We start from the raw sequence: 11,965 nt of genomic DNA, 5'->3' as shown, positions 1-11,965 counted from the left end.
TTTTTTGTCCTTGTGTTTGAAATATTGATATTTTTAGGTCTGACCTTTGACCTCAATTTCACAAAATTGTGACCACTCTGGATTTTTACGACCCAACTTTTCTTATTGTACACGTTGTCCTCTTTCCATCGATATATAATTTAGGTGTGTGTTCTTCCGGACCATTAAAGTTTTAAAAAATGAACTCTGGTTGCAGTACTATATGGACATATAACTGATCGACAGGTGTAGTGTGTCTCAGATTTGTGGACAAGAACAATGGGTATTTAAGGTAATTGTATTTAGTAGCAAGTAATTTCGTGCCCAAAACTAACATTTTATAAACAACATTACCAATTGATAGGCACTTGTGTGAAAAGTTTATACGACGAAGGACGTCTTTTTATAGTAAAAGATTCTGATATATATATATTCAGTATAGTTCATATGTAGATCTATGTGGGTTTTCTACTAATAGATTTTAGTTTGCTGTGAAGTTGCCATTTCCGTATTTAGAGTATATATATGTTATGTATAAGTTATCATTTGCAATTTTACATTTGTACAAAAATTGACAAAAATTCACTTATAACTAGTACAATTATTTATAATTTAAATGTTGGTGAATAAAAGCATTGATACATTATAGAATATATCTTGAATGACCACACAGTACACCTTAGTTACAAAATACAAAAGAAGTTCTGATAGAGAATTTTTTTTGTATTTTGTTAATATAAATTTTTGCTGTGCAGTCATTAAATTAAATACAATTTTATAGTGTGTATCAATACCTTCTTTCATCAGGGGCCACTCCAGTCATGATGCAGTGATACCCTATATAATCACTAAATTTTCCCGACAACAGCACCCCTCCCCCTCCCTCGGATCCACCTATGATATTATATATTATTGTACAAGCTATAAGCGAATTTTGGTCAAATCTTGCACAAATTATAATTTGTACAGGCATTTTTTTGTGTAAAAATTTAAGTCAAAATTCAAATTATAATTTGTACAATATTTTTGTATAACTTATAAATTGTACAAAATGATAACGTGTACACCCCTCAGCCTGATCCGCATTTATGAGACCTTCATTTTACCCTTTTGTTTGAAATTGATTATGCATGTACAAGTTGTAAAAGTGAAACCAGGGTGAACCATTTCGTTGACTCATTTGATCCACAACAAATATCATTCATATGCAGATAAATACGATAGTTAGCATTTTTTTTTAGCCATGAAACAGATATAGAAAGTATCAAGTGCACGCTCTCCCTTCATGTTTTATATCCATGTTTCCATCGTCTTATATGACCGCCAGCAGGAAGTCATCTCGATGTTAATTTGATGGCGTCTAGACTGAAAAAAACCAAACAAATGTTGACATATTGTCAAGTTGATGCAAGTTTTTAAATGATGTCTTATTATGTTATAAATCAAACATGGGTATTAATACATTGATATAACCAGAGGGTTCCGAATAATACAAAAAATCAAAAAACATGACCAGCGAGCATCCTTAAAAGGAATTTAGAATGTTTTCATTTCTGCCTATCTTCTTCTCTTCTTCTTTCGTAATTTCCCTCCTGTTTAGGAGCACTCGGATGAGACCTATTAAAATGTATTAATATGTACTATTGTTTGTGTACCGAAATAATCACATTGCATGTGTGTTTCATTAGAATTCATTTTTTTATTGGCTGACAGCAATTGCGAAGTGTTTAAATATCATATTCAATTCCGTATAGATAAAGCAGCTATGAATGCACGTGCTTTCCGTCAAAATGTGTAAAAAGAGCATTACAAACACACGGAAAGCATGAGATAACTTTCAATTGTTCATGGTTGTAGCATGACAATGTACTTATAAGAATTTGATGCTTCCTTCATCAGGATTAAACAGTCAGGATTCTACTTTGTCAAAATTATCTCCCCATTACGCCAGTTCATTTTCACAATCGTAGAAATGGAAGCCATTGTAGGGATGACGCGCTGCCAATTTTGCTCCTGGAAACCGATAAATTTATCCACATTGCACCATTACGATCCTTGTATGTCAGTTGTATTTTAAAAGACAAATGTATCAACAAGCTAATGAGCATTAGTTAATGATCTTGTCTGCAATGAGTCAACTTAAACTATTGTTTGATCGGTTGTCAGGTGGAATTTTCGAAAATTAATAAACATTTAAAAAAAGTTCTAATTAAATATTTCGTGGAAGGACAGACTAGATTTTTTAGTGGTTGAAGACTATAAACCCTACTTATCACACATAAAAAAAAATTAATTTTTAGAAGATATGCATTTTCATCATCCAACTTGAAAGATTGTCGTCAAGTACTTTTAGTAAAAAAAAATAGCCATTCGAACACACCTACTCTGTTTTTGTGATTCATTGGATAGGTATTTCACTTGACCCATATATTTCATCTTTTAGTACTGTGATTTTTTTAAGTTATAAAGTCAACCTGTAGCTTTGATATATAAAAATGATAGAATCTGAACCGAGACGATGTTTGAAATATTCTTGCTTTGTACGATATCAAGACAAAATATAAAACTCAAACACGCCCTAACATAAAAAGTCGCACTCAATTTTATCTTTTCGATACAATTGTTTCCCATTTTTTGGAATTTTTTCTCGAGTCACATAATGGAAGGGCAGACACGAAAATTACTGAACTAATAGATTGATATGTTTTCCGTCCGTGGTAATTTTTTTTTTAAATCGAAGGTTATGCATTTTCTACATCCAACTTGAAAGATACCCATGTCGTCGACTTGATATCTAACTGGTCTGCTTAACTATGTACTAGATAAATTGAAAACTTTTGCAAATGGTGTTTTTGAAATAAAACACTTCGTAATTGAGAAGAAAATTTTCATCTTATTTGTTTCTATTAACTTTTAAAATTATTGTCACTATAGTAAACATTACAGTAACCATTTATCGCCTTCTCTAACAAAGAGCTTCGATTTCAACCGGGGTTCCGCCTGTAAAGGCTTGTAAAAGTGTAGAACGTCCGCCCATGTTTAAAACAAAATGTGCTTTGGTCAACTGCAGCTTTTACTCTCAAGTAAAAAAATTTAAAAAATGAAGCATTCAACTCATAACTTCAAAGATATAAACTACCGTATTCGTATAAAATCGCGTTGTTTGTAAAAAAAAATTTGCAATGCTTTAATCGGCTAATTGTAAACATTGTGACGAGATTGGTATCGCAAAAATAAACATTTAAAATGTTAATAACACTTTTTTTAAATTTGTTATGGAAATAGAATTACCAAAGGCAAATTTGACTACCACAAATGCCGAAGCGGGAGGGTTTGCTAGCCATAATACCAGGTTCAACCCACATGTTTTTCTTAAACCTGTATTTATCATGTCAGGAATATATATAGCAGTTGTTAACAAATAGTCCGTTTCTATGTATGTTGGCATTTGTTTTTGTTGTTTCGTTTTTTCCTCTTAAAGTTGATGTGTTTCCCTCGAAGTCCTTAAATCAATAACATTTATCTCTCATTGTTAAAAGCAGTTATTAGTACTGAGGGCCCTCATGGGGTTTTTGATTATGTGATTACTTGGCCGTTTTTTTAATGATTATTTGATTATTAAGCCAAATATTTCATGATTATTTGATTACCTAGGACTGTATTTTTAGTTTATGATTATTTGATTACTAAAGATAAGCAAATATTTAATGATTATGTGATTATATTGGCAAAAAAATGGTGATTATGTGATTACTAGGACCCCCCATGAGGGGCCTCAGTACTTACAATATCTAATTCATATCATCACTTTGAGATAAAAAGATGTATAGTCCTAGCATCGCATGCTTAATTGACTCTTTTGAAATAATTTACTGACGTTTCTGTTGTTAAATATATATAATCTAATAATTTTAACACTGTTTGCTTATCGTACATTTTAAAGTTAAAAATTGATTATATAACAGGTGGATGAACAAAATATGTCATTTTTTAAACACTAGTCGCTAACCGTATATATAATATATTTAGCATTTGGATACTTTACTACACACATGTTACAGGTGGATGAACACATATACCAACACAGTGGAGGAAATCAAACATGGCTATTTACAGTATATTCTTGATTTGTGCTAATTTATCAGTCGCACAACGATACGAACCAACATGGGAATCTCTTGAAAGCAGACCTCTTCCGTCATGGTTTGATGAAGCTAAGCTAGGTATTTTTATTCACTGGGGAGTGTTTTCCGTTCCTAGTTATAGTGCAGTTTGGTTCTGGAATTATTGGAAAAATGGAAATAAAGACATTAACAATTTTATGAAACGTAACTATCGACCTGGTTATACATATGCTGACTTTGCAGCAGATTTCAAAACAGAATTCTATGATCCAAAACGGTGGGCTGCTATATTACAGGCTTCCGGGGCTAAATACGTTGTTTTAGTTTCTAAACACCACGAGGGCTTTACAAATTGGCCGTCAAATTATTCGTGGAACTGGAATTCTTACGACACTGGACCACATAGAGATCTAGTCGGCGAACTAGCTACTGCAGTTCGGGAGACAACAGATCTTCGATTTGGTCTCTATCATTCTCTGTTTGAATGGTTTAATCCGCTGTTTCTGAAGGACAAAGAAAATAATTTTACAACACAAGATTTTGTGAAAATGAAATCAATGCCTGAACTATATGAACTTGTGAATCGATATAAACCGGAAGTAATTTGGTCAGATGGCTCCGGCCAAGCGCCAGATAGTTACTGGATGTCTAAGGAATTTATAGCTTGGCTCTACAATGACAGTCCTGTCAAGGATACTGTTGTCGTCAATGATAGATGGGGTCGTGGCGATATTTGCCGCCATGGGGGATATCTTACGTGCAATGATAGGTATAATCCGAAATCTCTCCAGAACAGAAAATTTGAAAACCCAATGACGATAGACAAAAACCACTGGGGATTCCGAAGAGAAGCAAACATAGAAGACTTTTATACATCACGAGAACTGATTTCTACATTTGCACAAACTGTAAGCTGCGGAGGTAATATGCTTATGAACGTCGGACCAACTAGCTATGGAACATTCCCACCAATCTATGAAGAAAGACTTCTTCAATTTGGAAAATGGATGAAAATAAATGAGGAAGCAATATATAGTTCAAAGCCATGGACAACACAAAAAGACAACGCCACGAATGCATGGTATACAATGAAGAAAACGACGAGCGGAACTAACGTTTATGCCATTTTACTAGACTGGCCTGAGAAAAACTATTTGTATTTGAAAGCACCTGTGGCCAGTAGCAGCACTTCTATAACGATGCTAGGGTATTCAGGTTATTTTAGTTACTCAATAGTGCAACCATCCGGGATTAATATAACATTACCAGTCATATCATTTTCAAAGATACCAAGTACCGATGCGTGGGTTTTTAAATTGACTGATTTAAAGAACTAATTGACTCCATTGTAATAATGTAATCAGGTGCCTATTTCAATGTCACTAAAGAGTCATTTGCGGGTAACTGAAATGACAATGTTTTGGTAGATCCTTTATTGTTAACAATGTCTGACATCTTTCATATTTTTTTGAGTCATTCTATTTATACAAGTTAAAAGTGTTACATGAGACTACTATAACACTTGGTAGTAATGTCATAATAGTTGTAGATATATCCAGATGTAATAATTTTAGAATAATTGGCTCTTTAACTTTAGTGTTGTTAGTATGTTTTAATTTTGTAAAGAACCTTTGACTTTCGTTTCATTGTTTGTTCAAGCAGGAAGCGTGACATAACAGTTTAATATTTTTATGGATAGACGTATTACAATTCATAATTTCTGTCTAAATTTAAAAATGAACAAATTAAGGACTTTCATTAAAGTGACAGGTTTGGCTAGCAATAAAACCAGGTTTAATCCACCATTTTCTACATAAGAAAATATCTTTACCAAGTCATGAATATGACAGTTATCGATTCATTGGTGTGTTTGAGCTTTTTATTTTGCCATATGATAAAGGACATTCCGCTTGGAATTTTCCTCAGAGTTCGGTATTTTTATTGTACCAAGATTGTTTTGGTTTATAATTTAGTTGTGAGTTTTGATTCTTCTTCTTCACCTTAACCTTTTTTGAAGTTGAAACAGTAATTGTAGCATTAATCTGTTTTGCTATTCAACCACCTGTTTTGATGACTCATTATAACCTATGATGTTTTATTTGAATATAAACTGTTGCGCCGGTACTTGTCAGGATCCTCTGGCCTTTATTAGTCTTGGGTTTTTTTATGTTTTGGGGTTTGCTGTTACATCCATTTTCATTGAACTAATACACATTTTGATGAAGGGCTAGCTGAATCCCGACTCCGGGTGTGGTATTTGCTCGCTGTGTTGAATACCCATTGATGCCTTCGTCTATTTTCAGCTCTTTAGTTGGATTGCTGTCTATTTGACACATTCTACATTTTCAATCTCAAGGTTTTTATTCAAGGCGAAGCTTAATAAATATAAAATTGATAAAATTAGAAGGTAGAAGATATATATATGTGTGTGTTTAATTTATATTTTTTAAACATCGCAGTGGCGTCAAACATGATTTAATGTTAAAGATTACCCGACTTACTCTTCATAACAAGGCAATTATCCATTTCCAGGAAATTTTTTTACAAATACTCTGGCCAGAAAAGAGATGAAAACGAGTTGATTTAGGAGATTTTTACGTAGATTTTTTAAAAGTAATTTGTTAATTTGCATATAGTGCTTGTACATGATGTAGTGCATGAAAAGATTTTGTAGACGAAACCTTCCTTACAATTGTTATATTGGCTTTTATGAAAAAAGAGGGGGCAGAACGGTCATATTTAAATTTCATCTTATCTCTTGCTTTGTTTTGGTTTTACTATTATTTTTATGCCCACCTACGATAGTAATGGGGCATTATGTTTTCTGAAATGTGCGTCCGTTCGTTCGTCCTTCCATCCTTCGTCCCGCTTCAGGTTAAAGTTTTTTGTCAAGGTAGTTTTCGATGAAGTTGAAGTCCAATCAACCTGAAACTCAGTACACATGGGCCCTATGATATGATCTTTTTTTTTTATTTTAATGCCAAATTCGTGTTTTGACACAATCTCATGGTTCACTGAACATAGAAAATGAAAGTACAAATTTCAGGTTAAAGTTTTTGGTCTAGGTAGTTTTTTATGAAGTAGAAGTCCAATCTACTTAAAACTTAGTATACATGTTCCCTGTGATATGATCTTTCTAATTTTAATGCCAAATTAGAGTTTTTATCCCAATTTCACGGTCCACTTAACACAGAAAATGATAGTGCGAGTGGGGCATTTGTGTACTATGGACATATTCTTGTTTAAATTGATTCATACTTTATTGATAGTTATGACATTTGTTAGTTAGATATAAAAAAAAATACTGGTCCATTATCCCGCGCTCGTTCACCATTAGTAGTATAGAATAATTTGATTGATACTTATTAGTTTCTTAAATATATACAGTTCTGAGTTATAATATATCCAAATAAAACATATATCAATATAGAAACATCTAAACTGCTGTATAAGGAGAAGACAACAAAAAAGATTCACTTAAACTACAGAAATTAGGAATTTTGGCAACACCAAAAAAACGAAGCACTTCTTACTTACAGCATTCATTGCAGCTTACAAGATTTTTTCCTTTTGGATAATATTTGTACATGTTACTATAAAGAACATAAATGCATATATAAACTAAGACAAAACAACAAATCAACATAAGAAACCAACAATAAAGATATTAAATTATAACATAAATGGTGATGTGGAGAAGGTAAAAAAAGTGTAAAGAGACTCATTGGATGGCGGATGTCATTCTGCGGGTGTCATGTTTTTGTAATGTACTATGATGGTAATTATTTTTGTATTTCTCTGTGTAGACAGTTCTTGCGTTTGTTTGAACTGTATTCCTGTCACGCAGAGTTGTATTGTTAGTGATATTCTTTTACATTGTAATATAAGCGGGATGGTTAGCTAATCATAAAAAAAGGTTCAACCCACATTTTTTTCTTAAAATGTAGTTTAGTATTTCTGTTGTTTTTCTCTTGAATTGATGTGTTTCACTCGGTTTTGGTTTGTGATACTACTGTTGCTTAATTAGGTATACAAATGTTTGGTTTTATTTGAGTGACAATTTAAAAAAGAAGGCAACAGTAGTATACCGCTGTCCCTTATGCACCTAACATCAATTTTACAACTAGAACATACTGTTACAAAACCAGTATCCGAACTAGTTATACTAGTTTCCATCTATAAATAATTACTACAAATAGCCAGAGGCAGATTTAGGGGGGGCAAGGGGCCCGGGTCCTCCCTTTTGGTTGCTTGTATAGGGAATCACTGAAGCGTGACTGGAGCTGGCCCTCTCTTAGGTCAGTCAGTGGGCCCCCACTTATGAAAATTTCTGGATCTGCCACTGATAGCAAACGGGAAAACCCCTATTTCAAACGAAATAAAATACATTTAAAACAAATTGTTAACATCACCCCTGGATCAGTTAAGAATATAGTGGTTATTTTGGGTAAATTTATTGATATGAATCAATCCTTTAAAATACTTAAAATAGCATTCAATACTTATCATTCCATATTGTTGTTGCTAAGATCATGAAAACTCGATTTCTATCAAGTTATTCCTTTTTTTTTTTTACATGTGCACTTTATTGTGAAAGCTCATGTCATCATGAATGATACATTTCATTTTGAAATGACGATTAATTAATATATTTTACCAAATCATTGTTTTCATATGGTTTGATTATGTTTGCCCAAATATTATTTAAAGGTATGTCAGAGTAGTATTTGCTGCATTCTATTAATCAGTGTATTGTTATAAAACTGTTCACTACACTATTGATATATAACTGAAATTGTTTAAAATTGTCATAAAGCGGGAGGTCTAGCTAGCTATTTACCAGATACAACCTGAAATGTCCTGTACCCAGTCAGGTATATGGCAATTGTTATTTATAGTTCATTTCTATGTATGTTGACGTTTGTTTTTGTGCAGTTCGGTGTTCCTGTTGTTATTTTTTTTCTTCTTATAGTTTGTGTTTCCCTCGGTTTGGGTTTTTACTCCATCGATTTGAAACCTTCGAACTCCGGTATACTACTATTGTTTTTTTTTTTCTTTATTTTCTACTTTTCCACAAATATGGAAATATTCAGTTAATTAATGTGGCTATATTTATATATATTTATATAGTATATGAATATGCAATAAATTCCTTAATCCTATATGTGTGCTTTCGTAAGCCAGTGTATTGCTTTCAGAGGTTACATATGATGAATCATAAATGAAATGTAATCATAATTGTATAATACTAGTTTTGCTCTCAGTGCTCTTCCAAAAGAAATACTGACTTGTGTGTTGAAACACAGGTGATTAAATATGAAAATCTTTGTCACTAGTCGCTTATCGTATATATTCTAAATTTAGCAATGAATAAACAGGTCGATAATCTGATACCAAAACAAGTCAAGGAATTCAATTAAATAAGGCTATTTCTTACGTACAATACCTACGCATGCTAATTGATAACATCAACCTGTGATAAAAAGATGTACTGTACTAATATAATTTGTGCATGCTTACAAACTACTGTTGTAATAATCTCTGACTTTTCTGTTCTAAAATATACCTATTTTTAACACTGTTTGCTTATCGTACATTATAAATTTAGCAATTGATTATTTAACAGGTGGATGAACATAAACCAACACAAGTCAAGGAAATCAAATATGGATATCTACAGTTTATGTTTCTATTTATGTTGTGCATATTTATCTGCTGCACAACGGTACGAACCAACATGGGAATCTCTCGAAAGCAGATCTCTTCCGTCATGGTTTGATGAAGCTAAGCTAGGTATTTTTATGCACTGGGGAGTGTTTTCTGTTCCTAGTTATAGTGCAGTTTGGTTTTGGAATAATTGGGAAAATGGAAATAAAGACATTAACAATTTTATGAAACGTAACTATCGACCTGGTTATACATATGGTGACTTTGCAGCAGATTTCAAAACAGAATTCTATGATCCAAAACGGTGGGCTGCTACATTACAAGCCTCCGGGGCTAAATACGTTGTTTTAGTTTCTAAACATCACGAGGGCTTTACAAATTGGCCGTCAAATTATTCGTGGAACTGGAATTCTTACGACACTGGACCACATAGAGATCTAGTCGGCGAACTAGCTACTGCAGTTCGGGAGACAACAGATCTTCGATTTGGTCTCTATCATTCTCTGTTTGAATGGTTTAATCCGCTGTTTCTGAAGGACAAAGAAAATAATTTTACAACACAAGATTTTGTGAAAATGAAATCAATGCCTGAACTATATGAACTTGTGAATCGATATAAACCGGAAGTAATTTGGTCAGATGGCTCCGGCGAAGCGCCAGATAGTTACTGGATGTCTAAGGAATTTATAGCTTGGCTCTACAATGACAGTCCTGTCAAGGATACTGTTGTCGTCAATGATAGATGGGGTCGTGGCGATATTTGCCGCCATGGGGGATATCTTACGTGCAATGATAGGTATAATCCGAAATCTCTCCAGAACAGAAAATTTGAAAACCCAATGACGATAGACAAAAACCACTGGGGATTCCGAAGAGAAGCAAACATAGAAGACTTTTATACATCACGAGAACTGATTTCTACATTTGCACAAACTGTAAGCTGCGGAGGTAATATGCTTATGAACGTCGGACCAACTAGCTATGGAACATTCCAACCAATCTATGAAGAAAGACTTCTTCAATTTGGAAAATGGATGAAAATAAATGAGGAAGCAATATATAGTTCAAAGCCATGGACAACACAAAAAGACAACGCCACGAATGCATGGTATACAATGAAGAAAACGACGAGCGGAACTAACGTTTATGCCATTTTACTAGACTGGCCTGAGAAAAACTATTTGTATTTGAAAGCACCTGTGGCCAGTAGCAGCACTTCTATAACGATGCTAGGATATTCAGGTTATTTTAGTTACTCAATAGTGCAACCATCCGGGATTAATATAACATTACCAGTCATATCATTTTCAAAGATACCAAGTACCGATGCGTGGGTTTTTAAATTGACTGATTTAAAGAACTAATTGACTCCATTGTAATAATGTAATCAGGTGCCTATTTCAATGTCACTAAAGAGTCATTTGCGGGTAACTGAAATGACAATGTTTTGGTAGATTCTTTATTGTTAACAATGTCTGACATCTTTCATATTTTTTCGAGTCATTCTATTTATACAAGTTAAAAGTGTTACATGAGACTACTATAACACTTGGTAGTATTGTCATAATAGTTGTAGATATATCCAGATGTAATAATTTTAGAATAATTGGCTCTTTAACTTTAGTGTCGTTAGTATGTTTTAATTTTGTAAAGAACCTTTGACTTTCGTTTCATTGTTTGTCCAAGCAGGAAGCGTGACATAACAGTTTAATATTTTTATGGATAGACGTATTACAATTCATAATTTCTGTCTAAATTTAAAAATGAACAAATTAAGGACTTTCATTAAAGTGACAGGTTTGGCTAGCAATAAAACCAGGTTTAATCCACCATTTTCTACATAAGAAAATATCTTTACCAAGTCATGAATATGACAGTTATCGATTCATTGGTGTGTTTGAGCTTTTTATTTTGCCATATGATAAAGGACATTCCGCTTGGAATTTTCCTCAGAGTTCGGTATTTTTATTGTACCAAGATTGTGTTGGTTTATAATTTAGTTGTGAGTTTTGATTCTTCTTCTTCACCTCAACCTTTTTTGAAGTTGAAACAGTTATTATAGCATTAATTTGTTTTGCTATTCAACCACCTGTTTTGATGACTCATTATAACCTATGATGTTTTATTTGAATATAAACTGTTGCGCCTGTCTCATGTCAGGATCCTCTGGCCTTTATTATTCTTGTTTCTTTTTA

At 33.1% G+C, this 11,965-nt stretch overlaps 2 protein-coding genes across 2 annotated transcripts; both read left to right on the top strand.

Moving 5' to 3' along the window:
* The first annotated feature begins 255 nt into the window (after positions 1–255).
* LOC143054745 (alpha-L-fucosidase-like) lies at positions 256–5,824 on the top strand. Its single transcript, XM_076227785.1, has 2 exons — positions 256–271; positions 4,041–5,824. The coding sequence occupies exon 2, from the start codon at positions 4,082–4,084 to the stop codon at positions 5,438–5,440; it is 1,359 nt and encodes a 452-aa protein (XP_076083900.1). The 5' UTR covers positions 256–271; positions 4,041–4,081; the 3' UTR covers positions 5,441–5,824.
* A 3,887-nt stretch (positions 5,825–9,711) lies between these two features.
* LOC143054744 (alpha-L-fucosidase-like) lies at positions 9,712–11,393 on the top strand. Its single transcript, XM_076227783.1, has one exon. The coding sequence runs from the start codon at positions 9,734–9,736 to the stop codon at positions 11,132–11,134; it is 1,401 nt and encodes a 466-aa protein (XP_076083898.1). The 5' UTR covers positions 9,712–9,733; the 3' UTR covers positions 11,135–11,393.
* The last annotated feature ends 572 nt before the right edge of the window (positions 11,394–11,965 follow it).

This window comes from Mytilus galloprovincialis, chromosome 12, assembly GCF_965363235.1.
Source record: "Mytilus galloprovincialis chromosome 12, xbMytGall1.hap1.1, whole genome shotgun sequence".
Taxonomy (NCBI): Eukaryota; Metazoa; Mollusca; class Bivalvia; order Mytilida; family Mytilidae; genus Mytilus; species Mytilus galloprovincialis.
The sequence above is the reverse complement of the archived record's forward strand: the minus strand, read 5'-3'. Positions and strand labels throughout refer to the sequence as shown.